Here is a 24,843-nt window from a genome sequence, read left to right on the forward strand (position 1 = left end):
CTTACAATTATGCAAAACAACAGTTAATTTACATACACATCACATAACACAAATAATCAACTACGAAACATTACCATATGTCACGGTTTGCATGTTTATCACATGTTCGAAGATTATGATGCCAAAACGTTAGGTGTTTCCATTATTTAGTCCAACGTGTGTATGTGTGTGTATATATATATATATATATGTGTGTGTATGTGTGTGTATGTGTGTGTATGTGTGTGTGTGTGTGTGTACACCATGCAAAAGTATTCGGCTCCCTGGAACTTTTCAACCTTTTCCACCAAATGTAAATTTTTGGTGAAGAATCATCAACAAGTGGAACACAATTGTGAAGTTGAACTAAATTTATTGGTTATATTAAATTTTTCTTGAAAATCAAAAACTGAAAAGTGGGGCGTGCAATATTATTCGGCCCCTTTACTTTCAGTGCAGCAAACTCCCTCCAGAAGTTCATTGTGGATTTCTGAATGACCAATGTTGTCCTAAATGCCTAATGATGATAAATATAATCCACCTGTGTGTAATCAAGTCTCCGTATAAATGCACCTGCTCTGTGATAGTCTCAGGCTATGTGAACAGGTTGCGGATTCCGCTGCGGAATTTTCCGCAGCGGATTTGATAAATCCGCAGTGCCAAAAGTACTGCGGATTTTATTGCGTTTTTTTGTGCGGTTTCCACTGCGGTTTTAGACACCTGTGGGTTTCTATAATGGGGCAGATGTAAAACCGCTGCGGATTCCGCACAAAGAATTGACATGCTGCGGAAAATAAACCGCTGCGTTTCCGCGCGTTTTTTTCCGCAGCATGTGCACTGCAGTTTTTGTTTTCCATAGGTTAACATTGTACTGTACACCGCATGGAAAACTGCTGCAGATCCGCAGCGTCAAAACCGCTGCGGATCCGCAGCAAAAACCGCAACGTGTGAACATAGCCTCAGGGTTCTGCTTGAAGCACAGAGAGCATCATGAAGACCAAGGAACACAACAGGCGGGTCCGTGATACTGTTGTGGAGAAGTTTAAAGCCGGATTTGGATACAAAATGATTTCCAAAACTTTATACATCCCAAGGAGCACTGTGCAAGTAATCATATTGAAATGGAAGGAGCATCATACCACTGCAAATCTACCAAGACCCGGCCGTCCCTCTAAACTTTCCTCTCAGACAAGGAGAAGACTGATCAGAGATGCAGCCATGAGGCCCATGATCACTCTGGATGACCTGCAGAGATCTACAGCTGAGGTGGGACAGTCTGTCCATAGGACAGCAATCAGTCGTACACTGCACAAATCTGGCCGTTATGGAAGAGTGGCAAGAAAAAAGCCATTTCTCAAAGATATCCATAAAAAGTGTTGTTTAAAGTTTGCAACAAGCCACCTGGGAGACACACCAAACATGTGGAAGAAGGTGCTCTGGTCAGATGAAACCAAAATCAAACTTTTTGGCAACAATGCTAAACGATATGTTTGGCGTAATGGCAACACAGCTCATCACCCTGAAAACACCATCCCCACTGTCAAACATGGTGGTGGCAGCATCATGGTTTGGGCCTGCTTTTCTTCAGCAGGTACAGGGAAGATGGTTAAAATTGATGGGAAGATGGATGGAGCCAAATACAGGAGCATTCTTGAAGAAAACCTGTGGAGTCTGCAAAAGATCTGAGACTGGGACGGAGATTTGTCTTCCAACAAGACAATGATCCTAAACATAAAGCAAAATCTACAATGGAATGGTTCATAAATAAACGTATCCAGGTGTTAGAATGGCCAAGTCAGAGTCCAGACCTCAATCCAATCGAGAATCTGTGGAAAGAGCTGAAAACTGCTGTTCACAAACGATCTCCATCAAACCTCACTGAGCTCGAGCTGTTTGCCAAGGAAGAATGGGCAAGAATTTCAGTCTCTCCATGTACAAAACTGATAGAGACAGACCCCAAGTGACTTGTAATCGCAGCAAAAGGTGGCGCAACAAAGTATTAAGATAAAGGGGCCGAATAATATTGCACGCCCCACTTTTCAGTTTTTGATTTTCCACAAAAATTTTCAATAACCAATAAATTTCGTTAAACTTCACAATTGTGTTCCACTTGTTGTTGATTCTTCACCAAAAATTTACATTTGGTATCTTTATGTTAGAAGCATGATGTGTGGGAAAAGGTTGAAAAGTTCCAGGGGGCCGAATACTTTCGCAAGGCACTGTGTGTATGTGTATGTATGTATGTATGTATGTGTGTGTGTGTGTGTGTGTGTGTGTGTGTGTATATGTATATGTATATATATATATATATATATATATATATAGCTCAAAAAAAATAAAGGGAACACTAAAATTACACATCCTAGATATCACTGAATGAAATATTCCAGTTGTAAATCCTTATTCATTACATAGTGGAATGTGTTCAGAACAATAAAACCTAAAAGTGATCAACATAAACCACAACTAATATCCCACGGAGGTCTGGAATTGGAATGATGTTCAAAATCAAAGTGGTAAATCAAATTACAGGCTGATCCAACTTCAGTGGAAATGTCTCAAGACAAGGAAATGATGCTCAGTAGTGTCTGTGGCCTCCACGTGCCTGTATGATCTCCCTACAACGCCTGGGCATGATGAGGCGGCGGATGGTCTCCTGAGGGATCTCTGCCCAGACCTGGACTAAAGCATCCGCCAACACCTGGACAGTCTGTGGTGCAACGTGACGTTGGTGGATGGTGCGAGACATGATGTCCCAGATGTGCTTAATCGGATTCAGGTCTGGGGAACGGGGGGGCCAGTCTATAGCTTCAATGCCTTCATCTTGCACACTTCAGCCATATGAGGTCTGGCATTGTCCTGCATTAGGAGGAACCCAGGGCCAACTGCACCAGCATATGGTCTCACAAGGGGTCTGAGGATCTCATCTCGGTACCTAATGGCAGTCAGGCTACCTCTGGTGAGCACATGGAGGGCTGTGCGGCCCTCCAAAGACATGCCACCCCACACCATTACTGACCCACTGCCAAACCGGTCATGCTGAAGGATGTTGCAGGCAGCAGATCGCTCTCCACAGCGTCTCCAGACTCTGTCACGTCTGTCACATGTGCTCAGTGTGAACCTGCTTTCATCTGTAAAGAGCACTGGGCGCTAGTGGCGAATTTGCCAATCCTGTTGTTCTGTGGCAAATGCCAAGCTTCCTGCATGGTGTTGGGATGTAAGCACAACCCCCATCTGTGGACGTCGGGCCCTTAGACAATCCTCATGGAGTCGGTTTCTAACCGTTTGTGCACACACATGCACATTTGTGGCCTGCTGGAGGTCATTTTGCGGGCTCTGGCAGTGTTCCTCCTTGCATAAAGGCTGAGGTAGCGGTCCTGCTGCTGGGTTGTTGCCCTCCTACGGCCCCCTCCACGTCTCCTGGTGTACTGACCTGTCTCCTGGTAGCGCCTCCAGCCTCTGGACACTACGCTGACAGACAGCAAACCTTCTTGCCACAGCTTGCATTGATGTGCCATCCTGGATGAGCTGCACTGCCTGAGCCACTTGTGTGGGTTGTAGAGTCCGTCTCATGCTACCACGAGTGTGAAAGCACAACCAACATTCAAAAGTGACCAAAACATCAGCCAGAAAGCATTGGTACTGAGATGTGGTCTGTGGTCCCCACCTGCAGAACCACTCCTTTATTGAGGGGCTCTTGATAATTGCCAATAATTTGCATCTGTTGTCTATTCCATTTGCACAACAGCATGTGAAATTGATTGTCAATCAGTGTTGCTTCCTAAGTGGACAGTTTGATTTTACAGAAGTTTGATTTACGTGGAGTTATATTCTGTTGTTCAAGTGTTCCCTTTATTATTTTGAGCAGTGTATATGTGTATATATATATATATATATATATATATATATATACTCTAACACAGAAACAGAACTTGGAGCAACTGGGCACTGACTTTCTGGCATCCAGCTGGGTATACTGGGTGCCAGCACAGTGCGTGGATGCCATCAAGGACGCGGTGTTGGGGAAATGGCAGTATTTTTGAAGTTGTGCTCACCTCTGGCACAGGACTCGATGCAATGAGAGGAGCCGACCCACCGCCACAACCTTTTTCTCACACCCCGCATCCCTGATATTGCAGGTCAGACAATCAGTCCAGCGCAAAATTAGCAGAGCAGCTTCCCGGCATCTAATAATCTCCTGCTCTGAGAGCCCGAGGGGCAAATCGGATGTATCTGCCCTCCATAACCGCGCCGGCCAGAGGAGACCTAGTGATTGATTGCTGTGTCAGTAATCTGGGGAATGGAAATGATGGGACCCTCATTACAAACCTACTTGCACCAGATGTCACTGAATTCTTTTCCATATGGAATCAATGAATGGTCGGGGGTCTGTGTGCTGGCGCCCCCCAGGAGCACGGAGGTGTATTGTGCGCATGTGACCGCCGCTTCATTCGCTTCTATGGGAGTGGGACTACTTTTTCAATAGAGACAATATGGAGTCTTTGCACTATCACTTTGATCACACTGGAGACACAGAGACCCTTACTCTCTGGAATTGTGGGGGTTCCATAGTCCGACCCCCACGATCATACATTTATCACCCATCCTGTGTATTCATGTGACATGGCCACAGCACTTTTGGACGGAGACTATGGGACTATCAACTTTCTTCTTCAAAAAATATGTTTTGTAGTTATTTTTTTTCCTGTAGACTTCTCTAAAAGACTTAAAGGGGTTGTCCAGGATGGGGTACAAGTCTGCATTTCCTTTATGTGACTGCTGACTTGTGAATTCTCACTGCGCACTGTCAGGATTCTACGGTTCTGCCACATAATTATGCATGCATACATGCGGTCACATGCCGACTAGTCGTGTCCGCCCTCGCTCTATACAAGTGTACTGACACACGGCTAGTCAGACTGTGGCCGGTATTGTGCAAATCGCATAATTACGGTCACATGACCGCCCGCTCCCTGCGTCAGAACCGGACCAAGATGCCGACTATGTGACACATATCTGCCGTCCTCCTGATGTGGTGCAGACTCTGCGACTGACATCATCCTTTCCTCAGCGACCTATGACCAAAATGTACGTCATGGGACACTACGGGGTTAAAGAAAAAGATTTATACAAGTTACGTATCACCGCCACCGTACTGACCCTGGAGTTCTTTGGGAAGAAAACGATTGTGCAGAAATGAAAAGTGGTGACGGCAGGAAAGTGTTGAAGGTTAACCTTGGAATTCTGGCTGTACACATCACAAAAAACGCATTAAAAACGTATACACTGTGTACACAATGTGCGCGCTGTGAATGCGGACGCTCAGTGTCGATCTCCTGCCTTCCACCAGGTGGCGCTGTCCGCAATGTCTCTCGCTGCTGACAGGGTGGAGCTCCGCACTGGGGAGGGGATCTCTCTGGTGGCGTCATTTTGCGCAGGCGCAGTGACGCAGGAGGCAGATTGGAGTGCTGTAGTTGGGCCCGGCTGGTTGTGGCGCTGCCCCGGACTCTGAAGACTCCTGTCCCCTGATTGACCGGCTTCAGCTCGGGAGGACCTGTGCACGCAGAGGAGGCCGCAGCCGGGTGTCAGGTAGTTTCTGCCCCCAGGTGTCAGGCCCCTTTCCCGGGTGCCCAGTCGGTGAGTTCCGCCTGTTACTTGATGCAGCATCCGGCATTTCTGTACTTTGAGTAGTGAGCTCTGACCCTGTGTCTGCTCAGTTACTGCTCTTTTATCTGTGCTTGCTGTGACACTACAACTCCCAGCATGCCCTGTGTGGACGAGCTATGCAGGTGGTTGTAGTGTTATATGCAGTGCTGTGACACTACAACTCTCAGCATGCCCTGTGTGGACGAGCTATGCAGGTGGTTGTAGTGTTATATGCAGTGCTGTGACACTACAACTCTCAGCATGCCCTGTGTGGATGAGCTATGCAGGTGGTTGTAGTGCTATAGGTACTGCTGTGACACTACAACTCCCAGCATGCCCTGTGTGGACGAGCTATGCAGGTGGTTGTAGTGTTATATGCAGTGCTGTGACACTACAACTCTCAGCATGCCCTGTGTGGACTAGCTATGCAGGTGGTTGTAGTGTTATATGCAGTGCTGTGACACTACAACTCTCAGCATGCCCTGTGTGGACTAGCTATGCAGGTGGTTGTAGTGTTATATGCAGTGCTGTGACACTACAACTCTCAGCATGCCCTGTGTGGATGAGCTATGCAGGTGGTTGTAGTGCTATAGGTACTGCTGTGACACTACAACTCCCAGCATACCCTGTGTGGACGAGCTATGCAGGTGGTTGTAGTGTTATATGCAGTGCTGTGACACTACAACTCCCAGCATGCCCTGTGTGATTGAGCTATGCAGGTGATTGCAGTGTTTTATGCAGTGCTGTGACACTACAACTCTCAGCATGCCCTGTGTGGATGAGCTATGCAGGTGGTTGTAGTGCTATAGGTACTGCTGTGACACTACAACTCCCAGCATACCCTGTGTGGACGAGCTATGCAGGTGGTTGTAGTGTTATATGCAGTGCTGTGACACTACAACTCCCAGCATGCCCTGTGTGATTGAGCTATGCAGGTGATTGCAGTGTTTTATGCAGTGCTGTGACACTACAACTCTCAGCATGCCCTGTGTGGATGAGCTATGCAGGTGGTTGTAGTGTTTTATGCAGTGCTGTGACACTACAACTCTCAGCATGCCCTGTGTGGATGAGCTATGCAGGTGGTTGTAGTGTTATATGCAGTGCTGTGACACTACAACTCTCAGCATGCCCTGTGTGATTGAGCTATGCAGGTGGTTGTAGTGTTATATGCAGTGCTGTGACACTACAACTCTCAGCATGCCTTGTGTGGACGAGCTATGCAGGTGGTTGTAGTGTTATATGCAGTGCTGTGACACTACAACTCTCAGCATGCCTTGTGTGGACGAGCTATGCAGGTGGTTGTAGTGTTATATGCAGTGCTGTGACACTACAACTCTCAGCATGCCCTGTGTGGATGAGCTATGCAGGTGGTTGTAGTGCTATAGGTACTGCTGTGACACTACAACTCCCAGCATACCCTGTGTGGACAAGCTATGCAGGTGGTTGTAGTTTCACAACAGTTTCTAATACTACAAGTCCCAGCATGTTCTGATCAGGGCATTATGGGTCTTGTAGTTCCCCTCTACTCATCACGCTCCATAGGTTCCTCCCTGTTATCAGTATCGTGCTCCCTTCTGTGCCCGGTTTACGGCTGCAGGTGCCGGTCTGACCCGTTCTGGCTGCGCATATAATGCATCCTTGCTGCTGCTGTGGCATAAAACCAGCCGGACGGGGTAAGAGCCTCCTGCTGGTGCGCTCTCCAGCACTCGCCGCAGGCATCGGTCTCCCGAGTGTGTGTGTATACAGGGGGAGAGCAGGTGCTGTCCGGCACATCTGCCAGCCGCTTATCTCCAGGAAAATGGATACTGTTCTGTAAACTGTTGGTTTCTTGTTATTTTTTTTTTTATCTATACAATTGTAAAGGCCCCGTCTCACATAGCGAGATCGCTGCTGAGTCACAAGTTTTGTGACGCAACAGCGACCTCAGTAGCGATCTCGCTATGTTTGACACGTACCACTGTAGTCTATAAGTGATGTATCCTGATCAGTGATGAGCGACCGTGCTCGGATAAGGTGTTATCTGAGCATGCTCCGGTGCTAACAGTGTGTTTGTTAGGCAATCCCTGCATGTGTTATGGCTGTCAAACAGCCTCGAGACCTGCAGCCGTGAGGACTCGAACATATTCTTTGAGCACGCCGAAGACACACGGTTAGCACTCGAGCATGCTCAGATAACACCTTATCCCAGGACGGTCGCACATCACTAATCCTGATGTTTGCCGTTGGTGGGCTACAGACATGTATACACCCGGCATAGTCTGAGGCCCTATTCAGACATCCAATTTTTTTTTTTTTTTCAATCGTACCTGAAAAAAACCACTATTTCCTTCTGGGTACTCAATCTCCTCTTCATCAGAGCTTGGTCATTGTGTGTTTTTTTTTTTTTTGCATGCAAAACACATTAAAATGAATGATAGAGGGTTCTCTAGCTTCTGATTAAAAAGTGAAAGCACAATTCCGGCGTGTTTTTTTTTTTTTTTTCACCTCCAGAGTGGTATCACCCATGTTTGTTTGGTTTCTCAGTTAACTCATTCCGCAGCCTGCAATAGACAGTGCAACACAGAGGCTGTAGAAGGCAAATCGTGCAGAATGTTTAATGAAGCCTAATTGCAAACATTATTTTTAGCCTAAAATGCATTTAAGTAAGAAAAAAATATTGGTCCTAATGGTGGCCGACCCCTGCGGTCTGCCCTCTTGGCAAGGATGGGTGCCAGTGTGGTGGGGATAGTCCTCCTCTAATATAAGCAGTGACAATGGACCGCACTAGGGTAGCATCAATGGACTGTCCCTTTTTATTTATTAAGTTTCCCCACCGACCAATTGGCGAGTTTGATCCGTGACTACTACTTGGGCATCAATATATATCGCCATATAGGTCTTAGTTTTGTAGTTGTCCGATGTGTGCTGAGAAATAGCTCTCTGAAGCCACATGCAAATTAGCCTGCCAGTGCATAGGGGGCGTGTCCATGCAATCCGGGTCATTCACCGCTTGTTTCTGTAGGGGCATCGTCCTGACATGTTCCCCTTTAAATGGGAATGTGGCAGCTCTGGGCCCCCTTCATTCACAGTTAGGGTCTGAGGTCTGCCCTCCGCCAATCCTATGGTTTAGGATGGGAATACCCCTTGAAATTCTTTGCGTTTTTGTGATAATTGCCCCTTGTGATTGGCCGTATATAATAAAGGTGGAGAAACGTGATGCGGAAATGTCGTCCTTGTTGACACAACACTGGTTTATTAGCGGAGTCCAGACCCGACAACACAGGAGACCGAGAGTCTTTGTTCCCAAACTATTGTGTGGCAGACACTCCTGGGTCCACAGGGACCCCGCTCCGTCTCCAGTGCCGGCCATATGCTGCCGCTGTGGGAATAACAGGAGCACGTGTAGATGGATGGATTGGGGGAACTTATAGCGGGGGGTGAGCGCACACACACGGACTTTGTATGTGGTGTGATGATCTGCGGTCACGGCACACTTGTCATGGAAAGTGATGAGAATGGCGGCACCCCAGGAACCGGTTCTGCGTGTTTTTCTTGGGCACGCGTACATGCCTGCTCACAGCGGACTGGAGACGGGTTTAATAGGATTTTCCCACCGTATTGATTTGATCTTGACGTAATTGACCATGGATCCGGAGAACATGGCTGTCCTGTCCCTAAATGATCACAAGTTATCCCTGATAAATATAATAAGGAATAACTTTCTGACCGCTGGGACCTCCAGTAATCCGGAAACCGGGGCTCTGGGACCCTTAAAAAAATGACTCCGCATCTCCGCTTTGGATAGAGTGCAAGTAACCGGGATAAGCCTATAGATTGTAATAGACGGTGACACGGGCAGTGCTGTGAATATGGATTTAGGAAGGATACGATAGTAAAGGGTTAAAGGCAAAGTTTATGGCCTAATGATAGGATGTGTAACATTATTATCATTGATCATTCTTTGTGTCGGTGTTTGCTTTGTCTTGGGTCTGGGGGGCAGAAGGACGACGTCCCCCTCCCTACCCACCAGCAGCAGGAGGCATGAGAATAGCCCCCTCCTCCTGCGCTAACCCAGGCGTGAATTATAATGAGTGGCCATCGATTGTGAATCTTCGGGGGATAGAATCTGCTCAAGGTTTTTTTCTTATATATATCTATATGTGATGAAAGCTCTTACTGCTTTTCTATTTATTTATTTTTTTCTTTTGCTCTCAATGGATTAACCCCATCAGCGCTGGTGAGACTGGTAGTCTTATTGCTTCGCACAGCCCCACGCAGGCATGCGAGGGTTAAGATGCGGAGCCATCTGCCTGTGTTTTGCTATTTATGCAAATAGTTGTGTAATCCTCTCCCCTGCCAAGGAGTGGCTGCACCACCACTCGTCCTCCCATTGGAGGAAGCCGCTGTACCTCTCCCTTCATCATTATGCCAGCCGATGGGAAGAAAAGCCTTTTATGCTCCAGAATCGGGGGATGCGGATGGTTATCCGGTAGCTCTGGGGATGCGGATGGTTATCCGGTAGCTCTGGGGGTGCGAACGGTTATCTGATGGCTGTGGGGGTGCGGGCGGTTATCCGGTGGCTGTGGGGGCGCGGGCGGTTATCCGGTGGCTCTGGGGGTGCGGACGGTTATCCGGTGGCTGTGGGGGTGCGGGCGGTTATCCGGTGGCTGTGGGGGCGCGGGCGGTTATCCGGTGGCTCTGGGGGTGCGAACGGTTATCTGGTGGCTCTGGGGGTGCGAACGGTTATCTGGTGGCTCTGGGGGTGCGGGCGGTTATCCGGTGACTGTGGGGGTGCGGGCGGTTATCCGGTGGCTGTGGGGGTGCGGGCGGTTATCCGGTGGCTGTGGGGGTGCGGGCGGTTATCCGGTGGCTGTGGGGGTGCGGGCGGTTATCCGGTGGCTGTGGGGGTGCGGGCGGTTATCCGGTGGCTGTGGGGGCGCGGGCGGTTATCCGGTGGCTGTGGGGCGCGGACGGTTATCCGGTGGCTGTTGGGGTGCGGGCGGTTATCCGGTGGCTGTGGGGGTGCGGGCGGTTATTCGGTGGCTCTGGGGTGTGGGCGGTTATCTGGGGGTGCGGGTGGTTATCCGGTGGCTCTGGGGGTGCGGGTGGTTATACGGTAGCTCTGGGGGTGCGGACGGTTATCCAGTGGCTGTGGGGGTGCGGACGGTTATCCGGTAGCTCTGGGGGCGCGGGCGGTTATTCGTTGGCTCTGGGGTGTGGGCGGTTATCTGGGGGTGCGGGTGGTTATCCGGTGGCTCTGGGGGTGCGGGTGGTTATACGGTAGCTCTGGGGGTGCGGACGGTTATCCGGTGGCTTTGGGGGCGCGGGCGGTTATTCGGTGGCTCTGGGGTGTGGGTGGTTATCTGGGGGTGCGGGTGGTTATCCGGTGGCTCTGGGGGTGCGGGTGGTTATACGGTGGCTCTGGGGGTGCGGGTGGTTATACGGTAGCTCTGGGGGTGCGGACGGTTATCCGGTGGCTTTGGGGGTGCGGGTGGTTATCCGGTGGCTGTGGGGGCGCGGGCGGTTATCCGGTAGCTCAGATGTAAATGCAGGACGGATTATTTAATCGATCAATCGATGTATCTGCTTTTGCTGAAAGTTCCTTTCTTCTGTTTGTTTATCCCAGGATTTCTTCCCCACCCGGTCTCTCAGGAGCGTTTGGATGAAGCAGCAGTGAAGCCCCATCTGCCGATCCCCGGACTGACTGACGGGCATCCACGGTTGACAGCACCTGGCAGCGGCCCATTCGGAGGAGCCTGACATGCCGTTTGCCTCCTGAGAAGGAGGGAGGATGGGCACCCAAGGCAGCCCTGTGAAAAGCTACGACTACCTCCTGAAATTCCTGCTGGTGGGAGATAGCGACGTCGGGAAGGGAGAGATCTTGGAGAGTTTGCAGGACGGAGCCTCTGAGTCCCCGTACTCCTATAGTAACGGTAAGGGGTCTCATTCTGTAGATATAGATAGACAGCGGCAAACATATTTTTCGATCTCGCTGAAGACACTGTTAGCACACGAGCATGCTCAGATAACACCTTATCCCAGCACGCTCGCTCATCACTAATCCTTATGTGATGTCAGCCAGTCCCTAAAAGGTAAGACACTATTGTCTCTTTGCATTTTTCCCCCAGGCCAGGGGATGGCCGGTGCATTGTTTTCACCCCAGATTAGCTGATCTTGCTGACCTTTGTGTACGTGGCAGCACTGCGGGGTGGTTGTCGGGTGAGAACTTTCGGTAGGTTAGTTGTCAGATTCGTCCTGTGCCGCTTATCATAATCCGCTGTTACTTACAAACTGTAAAAAATAGAAATATTCAGCCCTAGAAATAGTTTTCTCAGGGACTTTGGCCTGTTCAGCGTTGTGACCCTGCCTCCCAGCGTGTGACCCTGCCTCCGTTTCTGACTCCCATCAAACCAGTTTATCCGCCCCGGCCTCTGGTGATCGCGCTCAGACGTGGAGTCACAGCTTCCATGTTATTGTCACCGGTGTTTATTGAACGCTTTGTAATTCGTAGACGGCTTCTAAGCCCAAAAATACTTATCCCACCCAACAACGTTTGCCCCCATAGATGCCTGCCATGGAACTGACGTTATCTTATACCGTGTTATCACATGTAAATGAATCCTTAAGGGCTTTGTTGGCCACATTTTAGAGACATTGGGGCACTTTTTCTACTTTAAAAGCATGTTTGATTGTTTTTTTGTGGGGGAAACCTTTTTGCAGTGACTGCTTTGCACTGTCTATCGCTGGCTGCTGAATGAGTTAACTGAGGTTCCATAAGTGAGCTTGTTCTATAAGTCTTACAAGAGGGTTTGTTACTCTTTTTTTTTTTTTTTTTCTGTGTTTTTTTTTCTGAGCTCATCTCCACTGTTCTATGACCACAGACCCCATTAAAGCTGAACATGCCGGGAAACAAAGAGTCTGTAAAGGTCAAAGGTGCCAAATTTTAAAATGATTTTTTTTTTCAGCCCGAAAAACGTATGCATTTGCATAAAAAATAGACATTCCCTTTAAGATGTATTCTTACTTAAAGAATTATGTCAGCAGATTTTGTCTATTTAATCTGAGAGCAGCATAATGTAGGGGCAGAGACGCTGATTCCAGAGATGTCACTTATTAAACTTGTGTTGTTGTCTTAATACAATCAGTGTTTTATCAGCAGGAGATTATCACTACAGGACTAGGTGTTATCGTGCCTCCTGGTCCATCTCCACCAAAACCACTGATTAGCAGCTCTCTGAAAATGCAGTGGACACAGAAAGCAGCCAATCAGGGATGTGGGCGGGGTTATACAGGGCTCAGCATTCTGAGCTCTGCTACATCTGCAGCAGAGAAATCAGTGATTGCATCAAAATGACAGCAAGCAGCCCAGCAAGTGACACATCGCTGGAATCAGGGTCTCTCTCCCTACATCATGGTGCTCTTACATGACCAAAATCTGTTGACAGATTCCCATTAATGAGGGCTGATTGATTAGATAAGTCGATCAGTGCACGGGCCGATACAATCTGTATGATCATTAATGCCATTGTTCTGTCCCCATACAGCATTCATATTGTCTGCAGCACATCCCCCTCTTTACATGGAGAGATGTGCTGCTGACTACGATTATTGAATCATCCATTAAATCAGTGGCCAAACAAGCATTTTGTCGGCTGATGATTGGGAACGCAAAATACGTGAGATAGCCGTGATAATGGTGCCGGGATTTGTCCGCCGTTCCATTAGAGAACTCTGTACATCACTGTTCTCCCAACCTGACCTGGCTGATAACAGGAAACAATAGAATACATGAATATGTAATAGACACTAATGTCCCTTTCGCTGTCTAATGCATTATTGAATCATGAGGGGGGGCTGCTTATATGGGGGTCCTTTTAACAGGATTAGTGAAAAATCTCTTAATACAAGAAAGCCTTTCCTCCCATGACGCAGGATCGACGTTGTACGCCAGCGACTCTGCTGCTCTTATGCATAAAGGGGATCGGTGGCATTCCCGTGAGAAGCGTGCACACAGCCGAGCGAACGGTGCAGGACCCTGGGGTGCGTCGCCATGCTCGGGTCACGGTGTGCATCAGCACATATGTCTGTAATTGTAGATTACTCCTGGGGTATATAATATACAGCCCGAGCATCATCCCCACCGAAAACAAAAATGTTCTGGGCAGAGTTTAAGGCAGTGGTTGGCGACCTGCAGCACTCCAGCCGCTGCGCTCTTTTGCCGCCGCCGCTGCTCTCTTTGCCGCCGCCGCTGCTCTCTTTGCCGCCGCCGCTGCTCTCTTTGCCGCCGCCGCTGCTCTCTTTGCCGCCGCTGCTCTCTTTGCCGCCGCTGCTCTCTTTGCCGCCGCCGCTGCTCTCTTTGCCGCCGCCGCTGCTCTCTTTGCCGCCGCCGCTGCTCTCTTTGCAGCCGCCGCTGCTCTCTTTGCAGCCGCTGCTCTCTTTGCAGCCGCTGCTCTCTTTGCAGCCGCCGCTGCTCTCTTTGCAGCCGCCGCTGCTCTCTTTGCAGCCGCCGCTGCTCTCTTTGCAGCCGCCGCTGCTCTCTTTGCAGCCGCCGCTGCTCTCTTTGCAGCCGCCGCTGCTCTCTTTGCAGCCGCCGCTGCTCTCTTTGCAGCCGCCGCTGCTCTCTTTGCAGCCGCCGCTGCTCTCTTTGCAGCCGCCGCTGCTCTCTTTGCAGCCGCCGCTGCTCTCTTTGCAGCCGCCGCTGCTCTCTTTGCAGCCGCCGCTGCTCTCTTTGCCGCCGCCGCTTCACGTCACCTCTTGTGCTTTCCGTCACGTGTCCCACTTTCCCATGATCGATGGTCATCCCTAAAAATGAAATTCCTCTCCACCCTTTTTAGTATTTTTCTAAACTCGCATGAGGTTCCCCTCGGGACGTGAGTCAGACCAGTTTGTCTTTTTCTTTCCAATGCAGTCACAAGGCCCAAAAAAAACAAACATATTTGTTCCCTCGGCCGGATCACAGTCCACAGTGTGTACACGACAATGACAACGCAGGTTGTTAAAAGTAAGAACCATCAGATCTGTGAGTACCGGGCATGCCGGGTGTAAGACATGGTGTCGGCTTCAGGATGCACATGGTTAATAAACTTTTATTCTCCGCAGCCAAGTTTTGTTGTGTTTTTTCCACGGGCTGAGAGATCTTCTTTCCCCAGTATTTGGAGGATAGTATTACTCACCGGCCGCTGCAGGGAAAGACATTTATATGATTGGAAATCCTGGTTCTAGCCCTAATGGGTTCTGGATGATGGATCGGAGGATGGGGGGCGTTAGCCTAAATAATGGAGAAATCCTGTCATTGAGCAGACTCTCTTAGCTCGTGCACACCCCACTAATCCCTTCCCTAGGAAAGCTGGGTGACAACCAGTGCGGTCCTTGGTGGAAGGCTCTGCTTTCCCAGAACACTGAGAGGAGGACTGTTTGGAAGGCTTATGGGGCTTCACCGCCCCCCTAACTGCTTTAAAGAAAGTTGTTGTTTTTTTTGTTCTTGTGTAAACTCCTCTAATTTTGGCCGTACTTGTGAGTTCTTTGTATGGCATTTCCTGCCAGTAATCTCCTGTGTGCGATTTCTGCTGTCAAGAAGGATGGGAAATATGGCCTTTTACCCTTTGCTCATGCTTTTTTTTTCCTCTTCTGGGGTCTTCTTATCCCTCACGTTCCCAAATTCTGTAAACAATGATATTTTTATATCCAGTTCTGCACATATACCGATACTGGTGACCTGCAGACACTTATCCCATGCGGGCGGCACCTTTAAGGTCCCTTTAAGCCAAAGTGACCGTCCTTCAGGCTGTGAGGTTTCTATGTGTCGGGCGGCCGTGGTGCTCGGGACCCTACATGATGCACTGGTAGGAAGGACATCACTACAAGCAGCTCCCGTCCTGTCGGGGAGGCGAGTGCTCAGTGCGCTCGCTACTCTTCACCACTTACAAATCTTTTTTTTTTTTCCTCTCCTTTTCTCCTTTTCGGCCATATGAGGGCTTACTTTTTTTTACCTGCGGGACGAGTTGTAGTTTGAATGAAACTTATTTTACCATATAATGTGCTAAGTGGGGTGCAACGGTGAAGAGGAAAAAAAAAACACAATATTTTGTCAGCTTTTTTGGGGGGGATTTTATTGTTTTGTTTCCGTGGGTTCACTGCATTGCATAGTAAAAAAAAAAATTAATAAATAACCTGACAATATAGAATGTATTTTTATATGGCATAAAAAAACTCTGAAGTTAGAAAACAATTGTCAACATTTTCTGAGATACGAAACACTTTTATTTTCCAGTTTATAGAGCTGCGTGACATATAAATATTTTTTTTTTTTTCGTGGCGAACTAAAAAAAACTTAGGTGGGTGGGGGGATTAGACACAAAGTATTGTTAGCCTTTTCCTGCATTTTGGGGGAAGGCGTGGAGACTGAATAAACATCGGTTCTAGTGTTCAGAATTTTTCTTCAAGCCATCAGCATTTTGGATGAGATATAGAATTATTTACATATAGTATAATATATGCAAAAAATAAAAATAAATATATATATATATGTGTATGTATGTGTATATATATATATGTATATATATGTAGTCTATGGGGTACTTCCGTCTTTCTGTCCTCAACTTCCGTAACGGAAATCCCGCCTCACTGATTGGTCTCGCCAGCTGCCTGTCATGGCTGCCGCGACTAATCAGCGAAGGGCACAGTCTGATTAGTCCCTCCCTACTCCCCTGCAGTCAGTGTCCGGCGCCAGCATATTCCCCTCCGGTCACCGCTCACACAGGGTTAATGCCAGAGGTAACGGACCGTGTTATGCCGTGGGTAACGCACTCTGTTATCGCTGCTATTAACCTTGTGTGTCCCCAACTTTTTACTATTGATGCTGCCTATGCAGCATCAATAGTAAAAAGGTGTAACGTTAAAAATAATAAAAAACAACAAAAAACTTGCTATTCTCACCCTCCGTAGTCCGCCGAGGCGCGCGGCTGCCGCCATCTTCCGTTCCCAGAGATGCATTGCGAAATTACCCAGAAGACTTAGCGGTCTCGCGAGACTGCTAAGTCATGTGGGTAATTTCGCAATGCATCCTGGCAACGGAAGATGGCGGCAGCCGCGCGCATCTCCAGAGCTTCGATGGATCCCGGTGGGTGAGTATATAACTATTTTTTATTTTAATAATTTTTTAAACAGGGATATGGTGCCCACACTGCTGTATACTACGTGGGCTGTGTTAGATACTATGTGGGCTGTGTTATATACTGCGTGGGCTGTGCTATATATTATGTGGCCTGTGTTATATACTGCGTGGCTGCTATATACTACGTGGGCTGTGATATATAGTACGTGGGCTGTGTTATATACTGCGTGGCCACTGTTATATATTGCGTGGCCTGTATTAATGCATCGGGTATTCTACAATATGTATGTATGTATGTATGTACATAGCAGCCACATAGTATATAGCACAGGCCACGTACTGTTTGTCTGCTATACACTACATGGCTCCATGAGCGGCATTTAAATAGTTACAGAGCAGAGATCCGAGCGAGCGCTTATAGAGGCAGGCGCTGGCTGTACAGCACAGATGACACCTGTCATGTATGACGTTCGCTCAGCTCTTGAGCCCGCCCCGAAATTAAGCATCACAGGTCATTAAGGGTTAAAGGGACAGGCCCCTTCCCATTTATTACACTGCAGGTGCACAATGAAACTCCACTAAAAACCACCTCTCAAAATGCTGAGCAGGAAAACCGTAGCTCATTGTACGAGACCCTTCCTGCCGCGCTTGTCAGCAGGGGTCTTGTGACACACCGTGACCTGAGCCTGGCTGTAGGGCCATTTCTCCTAAATTCTGGAGCAAGAGACGTCATTAGGGAAACAAGATCAGCAGCAGCAGGGATAAGCGGCAGCTGCTTCTCCTCCGCTCCCGGAATATGTGAATGTGAAGGTACATCCTGACTGATTCCCCTAAACTAATGGCTTCATGATATCGGAATCCATCAGGCGGGATAATCGCCCTGCAGCACGTACGTCAGAGCGTGCGGTTTTTCTGTAACGTTCCCCCGGCCGCTCGCTCTTTCCGAACTGTTTGTTCTCATTAAATAATTGATGACGACCATAATGTAGGAAAAGGACCGCGCTCGCGTGACGGACAGCGTTTATTAATAGCAGGAATCATCGCTTTGCCTTCATCTTCGAGATCTGACTGATCAATAATTTACATAACATGAAAAGTACAGGGCAGAGAAATGCGGAGTGTGGAGGAGACTGCAGCCGAGCCACAAAATAGGACAGAAATGTGCGCTGTAGGCGACTTCTAAATGACGGACACCTCCCATCCTGATTCCGTTTTTAGGACGCAGTTGCCTAAATTTACAGACCCTTTAATAGGTGAACGGCCATTGGATTAGAATCGGAGCCAGACCGCACCATTGCGGGATTTGAGAAAAAAAACAGGCTAGTCCAATGCGGACCCCCTCCCCAGATGGCTTCTCCCCTCCCCGATTCCTCTGACACATGGGGAGATACCTGTCAATCAAGTGGATCAAGTCAGGGACCGTCAGTGACTGGTCACATCTGTCCCTGTACGATTGAGCAAAAGGTTATGGGGGTCTCAAAGATTACACAGAATGTAAGAGGTCGTCAGTCATTAGAAGGACCATACGCCTTACCTGGTGTCCTCACTTCTCCTCCTCTGACCTGATCGGCGCGCCATTCCTCCATTTTCCAAAATGGCCACTTAAGTGGCGTAAGTGTACAGTGATCAGTCTAAACTGCGCCTCCCCTGCCTTTTGGATCACACAACACATGAAAGGCAGGGGGAAACGTACCGTAGTTTAGGTATACCACTGCACCCCTCCATGTTGTCGGAGAAGAATGGACCGATGATCTGAGCGGAGGAGGCAGTGGGAGCGAAAAAGAGTGCTACAGGTGAGGGTGATGGGGCTCCAGGTGAGGGTGATGGGGCAGTAGGTGAGGGTGGTGGGGCAGCAGGTGAGGGTGGTGGGGCTCCAGGTGAGGGTGATGGGGCAGCAGGTGAGGGTGGTGGGGCTCCAGGTGAGGGTGATGGGGCTCCAGGTGAGGGTGATGGGGCTCCAGGTGAGGGTGATGGGGCTCCAGGTGAGGGTGATGGGGCAGCAGGTGAGGGTGGTGGGGCAGCAGGTGAGGGTGGTGGGGCAGCAGGTGAGGGTGGTGGGGCAGCAGGTGAGGGTGGTGGGGCAGCAGGTGAGGGTGGTGGGGCAGCAGGTGAGGGTGGTGGGGCAGCAGGTGAGGGTGGTGGGGCAGCAGGTGAGGGTGGTGGGGCTCCAGGTGAGGGTGATGGGGCTCCAGGTGAGGGTGATGGGGCTCCAGGTGAGGGTGGTGGGGCAGCAGGTGAGGGTGGTGGGGCAGCAGGTGAGGGTGGTGGGGCAGCAGGTGAGGGTGATGGGGCAGCAGGTGAGGGTGATGGGGCAGCAGGTGAGGGTGATGGGACGGCAGGTGAGGGTGGTGGGGCTCCAGGTGAGGGTGGTGGGGCTCCAGGTGAGGGTGATGGGGCTCCAGGTGAGGGTGATGGGGCTCCAGGTAAGGGTGATGATGCATGAGATATGAATAGTTACTTTTCAGTCTTGGAATAAGAGGTCACTTTAATTCTTGATCTCTTTAAAGGGAACCTGTCACCCCCAAAATCGAAGATGAGCTAAGCCCACCAGCATCAGGGGCTTATCTACAGCATTCTGTAATGCATTCTGTAATGCTGTAGATAAGCCCCCGATGTATCCTGAAAGATGAGAAAAAGAGCTTATATCATACTCACCCAGGGGTGGTCCAGGTCCGGTTCTGGTCCAATGGGCGTCGCGGTCCGGTCCGGGGCCTCCCATCTTCTTACGATGACGTCCTCTTCTGGTCTTCACGCTGCGGCTCCGGCGCAGGTGTACTCTATCTGTCCTGTTGAGGGCAGAGCACAGTACTGCAGTGCGCAGGCGCCGGGAAAGGTCAGAGAGGCCCGGCGCCTGCGCACTGCAGTACTTTGCTCTGCCCTCAACAGGACAGATAGAGTACGCCTGCGAACCGGACCGCGACGCCCGTCGGATCGGACCACCCGCCCAGGTGAGTATAATCCAACCTCTTTTTCTCATCTTTCAGGATACATCGGGGGCTTATCTACAGCATTACAGAATGCATTACAGAATGCTGTAGATAAGCCCCTGATGCTGGTGGGCTTAGCTCACCTTCGATTTTGGGGGTGACAGGTTCCCTTTAATTAAAGAAATGTCTGAAGAGGAAACAATCCTTCTACGCACTGACTGCATTTTTTTTTTTTTACATTTCAGGTATTGATTACAAAACCACTACCATCCTCCTAGACGGCCGACGAGTCAAGCTTGAGCTTTGGTAAGAGAAAATGACAATCATGTAATATGATGGGGGAGACCTGACTCTTCCCCTGACTCTTCCCTGATGGCAGATGTTGGTGAAAAGGTTGGGCATATTGAAATTGAACATGCCTGATTCTTTTGTTCTCTGGGGAGATAATCTGCCATCCGAGATGTCAGGCAGCTTACTTGTTACTCTCCTTCAAGAACACCTGCACGCTCACCCAAACCAAGCGTTCATGTTTAGGAGGCTCACTTTTGGTCAAATGATTTTGACGTACAGCGATGCTTGAAAGTTTGTGAGCCCTTCAGAATTTTTCATATATCTTCCTAAATTTGATCCAATACTACATCAGATTTTCACAGTAAAAGTAGATGAAGAACCAAATCAAATAAATGAGTCAAAATATAAGACTTCGTAATAATAATCTAATATCACATGTCCTGTGAGCTGCAAAAGTATGTGAACCTTTGCTCTCAGTATGCGGTGTGACCCCTTGTGCAGCAATAACTGCCTCTAAACGTCTATGGTAATTGTCAGTCCTGCACAACGGATGGAGGAATACTAGTCCATTCCTCCCTTTACCCTTTATTTTTCTTTAAAGTGTAACTGTCGTTTTAAATCTGCAGTGAGGCTACACACATTCTGCTACAAGTTCTCCTGAAACAGTATGGGTGCTTTCACGTTGCATTTTGTTACACGTCCCTCCCCCTTACAAAAGCAGGTTTTGGGTTTATGCCCCAATGGTGCCATAAACTATAATGGTGCCGACAGAATGGATGTGCTTTCTCACGTGCATCATTTTCGGCATATATGCCTACTGAAGGTGAATACTCAGACGTAGTAGACTGTGAACATCAGCTGCATGAACATCAACACTAATTTAAGATAGGCCTTTAGTTGCTTAGAGGTTACCTTGGGTTCCTTGGTAATCTCATAGGCCATTATACGTCTTGATTTTGGAGTGATCTGTGTAATCATGGTCTTGAATTTCCTCCATTTGAACACAATCTCTCCGACTATGGATTAATGGAGTCCAAACTCTCTTTTAAGATGGTTTTGTAAATGTTCCATCCTACGGAGCATCAACAACTCTTCTTCTGAGGTCCTCAAAAATCTTCTTTGTCCGTGCCATAATACTTCCACAAACATGTTGTGAACTTCAGACTTTGATAGATCCTTGTTCTTGAAATTAAAACGGGTCGCCCACTCACTCCTGATCGACATCCCATTGATCGAAAACATCCCAGTCAAATATCACCTTCATATTATCTAATAATCCTTAAGGTTCACATACCCCTCACATGATATTGGATCATTTTCCTCATTAAAAAAAAAAGAAGACAGTCTAGTAGTTCTGACTCATTTGTTTGGTTCTCTTATCTTCTTTTAGGACTTGTTTTATGTCAATTGTTTGCATGAATATATACAAAAAATTCTTAAGGGTTTCACAAACTTCCAAGTACTGCTGTATCTTACAAAATGTAAGCCACCTACTTGTTAATTGAGTAGTGCCCCAGTCTATGACGTGTGGATGATGGAGACCCTTCTCTTCCCCGTTCACCTCTTGTGGTTTTCTTTGCAGGGACACTTCTGGACAGGGGAGGTTTTGCACCATCTTTCGTTCTTACTCCAGAGGAGCTCAGGTAATGAAGTCTTCACGTCCTGCCGCTGATTATGGGACATTTACTACGTTGTATTTGCCCCATCCGTTTACATGTAGTTCTGGCCAAGTCCAACACCGTACGCAGAGTAATCCATCTTTGTATAAATTAATTATTAATAAAGGGGTGCAGGAACAATCGGAGGACTAGATTCCCTAGAAAGCCCTCTGATCACTCACAGACATTCATTCTGAGATCTCCTCTCGCAGGGCATCCTCCTGGTTTATGATATCACCAATCGGTGGTCCTTCGATGGAATTGACCGATGGATCAAAGAGATTGATGAGGTACGTGTTTCTCTAATGGGTTCTTCATCAGGATCATTTTTTTTTTTATATTTTTGGGAAAGATGGTGCTATGGGTTTTTAAAGCTGGCCTACACTCAAGTCCTTGTGTCGATTGTATGGGGCATCTCCCTACTGTCCCCTGATGGTAAATGTAATGGGGTAGAATGGATGAACCGGCTGTTTCCACGGCAGGTTAGACTTATTTCCTCGTTGATGTTTGCAATTATCCATTTTTAAAATGCAATCTTCTGTCTCCAGCATGCCCCAGGCGTCCCCCGTATCTTGGTGGGGAATAGACTCCATTTGGCTTTTAAAAGGCAAGTGCCCACGGAGCAAGCCCGGGCCTATGCCGAGAAGAACGGGATGACGTTTTTTGAGGTCAGCCCGCTCTGTAATTTCAACGTGACCGAGTCCTTCACTGAATTGTCCCGGATAGTGCTGATGAGGCACGGGATGGAGAAGATCTGGAGACCAAACCGAGGTAAGTGTTACCTGGGAAAAAGGTTGGGCATGTAGAAATGGAGCATGCCTGATCCTTTTAAGGTTGGTCCAAGTTGTAATAACTGTCAGAATTTTTTTTTTTTTTGTTCCCCTAGTATTCAGCTTGCAGGATCTCTGTTGCCGGGCTATTGTCTCCTGCACCCCTGTACATCTCATCGATAAGCTTCCCCTTCCAGTCGCCATCAAGAGCCACCTGAAATCCTTTTCAATGGCCAACGGGATGAACGCTGTGATGATGCACGGACGATCCTACTCCGTAGCTGGCAGCAGCGGTGGAGCCGCCGGGAGCGGTGGGGGAAGTAAAGGCAACAGCCTCAAACGGTCAAAGTCCATTCGGCCACCCCAGAGCCCCCCTCAGAACTGCTCACGAAGCAACTGTAAGATTTCCTAGCCACGGTGACCAGGAGAACGTAAGGCTGCTAATGGCAATAAACCCTACGACGTGGATGGAGAGCCGAGCGAGGCGACATCAGCACGGACATGGGGGGCCATAGTGTGGTGTCAGGAGCGATGACCCTGGAAATGGTCAGTCATCTATTGCTCAGTCACTACCCAACCCATCCGAACTTTGTTTTTCAAGGGTTAAACACTGCATGATGGCCGTGCCTCTCAAGTCTGCACCCCCCGAGAGAGGCAGAGCGCGCGCTCTGCTAAAGGAACCCCCTCTTTCCTTTATTTATAAATGAGTATACTGACACCTTACTTTTTATTCTAATGCCTGACAACTCTTCTGTATCATGCTGTATATAATGTTTTTACACTCCCTGGCGGCAGGGACAGGCATGGAGCTTTTCTCAGAATCCTTTTTTACTAACCAGAGAACCCACATTTAGCAGTGAGAGACGTTAATGGGTCTGCGCTTACACTGACCGCCAGTCACTTCCATCATTGCTTCCTTTTATATGGCTGCCGGCAGAGGCCAGAATGGCAGCTGGACCCCAAAATGAAAAAAATTCTGAATTCTACCTCAGCGTATTTTGGATGACGATCGTCTCTATAAGCAATGAAATAAACATCCACAACCAGATCGGACTGCCACCTTATTGATAGGACACACACCCTGCTGATATTGGGGCTTAGGCATTTCCAGGGGGAGTAACTAAGGGATGACATGTTTGTGATCTGATCCTGTAGCACAGAGCGATATGTTTGAGGCTGTAATTGATCCTTTTTTTGTGTTATTATAGACGCCTGAGAATGCTCCCTGGATCATAGCAGCATTAATAGTTTCTTTTCCCCTCGTGTCAGATATAGGAAACTTGCGATCACATTACAGAGTAGGAAGCCGAGGCCTGGGGTAGTCAGGGACTAAACATGTCACAATGTGATGGTCACGGGCATAAGTGCGAGTAACTCGATGCACGTGAATCATCGCGACTGAATGCAACATTTGCACCTGCACTCACTTGTGAGCATTTCATCCCATAGAAGTGAATGGAAATGATGCTGCCGTCATGTAATATTGGTGCCGGGTCCCGTTAAAGGGTTTTCATATGTATATAAAAGCCCCAATACATATTAATGAGTAAGTCGAACCCCCACATTGCGGTGGGACTTCCCTAACAGATGATTTCGGGTTGAGAGGAAGAATTGGACAGGGAGAGATGACCAGATGTGTCTAAGCAGCGTCTTTCTCCACTCCCCGTTGAAGACATCACTTATTTATGGGGGGTAGGTAGAAATATCAGTCTGACAAATGTTTGGCCAACAGTTATCATAGAATGACAAGCTCTGCAACTTGCAGGAAAAGCTCTGCAACTTGCAGGAAAAGCTCTGCAACTTGCAGGAAAAGCTCTGCAACTTGCAGGAAAAGCTCTGCAACTTGCAGGAAAAGCTCTGCAACTTGCAGGAAAAGCTCTGCAACTTGCAGGAAAAGCTCTGCAACTTGCAGGAAAAGCTCTGCAACTTGCAGGAAAAGCTCTGCAACTTGCAGGAAAAGCTCTGCAACTTGCAGGAAAAGCTCTGCAACTTGCAGGAAAAGCTCTGCAACTTGCAGGAAAAGCTCTGCAACTTGCAGGAAAAGCTCTGCAACTTGCAGGAAAAGCTCTGCAACTTGCAGGAAAAGCTCTGCAACTTGCAGGAAAAGCTCTGCAACTTGCAGGAAAAGCTCTGCAACTTGCAGGAAAAGCTCTGCAACTTGCAGGAAAAGCTCTGCAACTTGCAGGAAAAGCTCTGCAACTTGCAGGAAAAGCTCTGCAACTTGCAGGAAAAGCTCTGCAACTTGCAGGAAAAGCTCTGCAACTTGCAGGAAAAGCTCTGCAACTTGCAGGAAAAGCTCTGCAACTTGCAGGAAAAGCTCTGCAACTTGCAGGAAAAGCTCTGCAACTTGCAGGAAAAGCTCTGCAACTTGCAGGAAAAGCTCTGCAACTTGCAGGAAAAGCTCTGCAACTTGCAGGAAAAGCTCTGCAACTTGCAGGAAAAGCTCTGCAACTTGCAGGAAAAGCTCTGCAACTTGCAGG

General features: G+C 48.4%; 1 protein-coding gene across 5 annotated transcripts; it reads left to right on the forward strand.

Annotated features, from left to right (window-relative positions):
- The first annotated feature begins 5,208 nt into the window (after positions 1–5,208).
- On the forward strand, positions 5,209–24,200 carry RAB40C (RAB40C, member RAS oncogene family). 5 transcript variants are annotated; one of them, XM_077274644.1, is made up of 7 exons: positions 5,209–5,229; positions 11,231–11,537; positions 19,890–19,950; positions 21,518–21,578; positions 21,806–21,883; positions 22,142–22,364; positions 22,480–24,200. In XM_077274644.1, exons 2-7 carry the CDS (start codon positions 11,396–11,398, stop codon positions 22,773–22,775), a joined length of 861 nt encoding a protein of 286 aa, XP_077130759.1. In that variant the 5' UTR covers positions 5,209–5,229; positions 11,231–11,395; the 3' UTR covers positions 22,776–24,200. The 5 variants fall into 5 exon arrangements, with proteins under 5 accessions (XP_077130759.1, XP_077130755.1, XP_077130756.1 ...); XM_077274640.1 differs by lacking the exon at positions 5,209–5,229 and adding an exon at positions 5,279–5,616; XM_077274641.1 differs by lacking the exon at positions 5,209–5,229 and adding an exon at positions 5,377–5,568.
- Positions 24,201–24,843: the final 643 nt, after the last annotated feature.

This window comes from Ranitomeya variabilis, chromosome 7 (assembly GCF_051348905.1).
Source record: "Ranitomeya variabilis isolate aRanVar5 chromosome 7, aRanVar5.hap1, whole genome shotgun sequence".
Taxonomy (NCBI): Eukaryota; Metazoa; Chordata; class Amphibia; order Anura; family Dendrobatidae; genus Ranitomeya; species Ranitomeya variabilis.

Excerpts from the sequence above, each read along its gene's own strand:
- RAB40C (XM_077274644.1), top strand. The coding sequence starts at position 11,396 with ATGGGCACCCAAGGCAGCCCTGTGAAAAGCTACGACTACCTCCTGAAA. Across the intron at positions 11,538-19,889 it reads CCCGTACTCCTATAGTAACG|GTATTGATTACAAAACCACT; the intron begins GTAAGGGGTCTC and ends TTTACATTTCAG. Across the intron at positions 21,884-22,141 it reads GGATCAAAGAGATTGATGAG|CATGCCCCAGGCGTCCCCCG; the intron begins GTACGTGTTTCT and ends TTCTGTCTCCAG.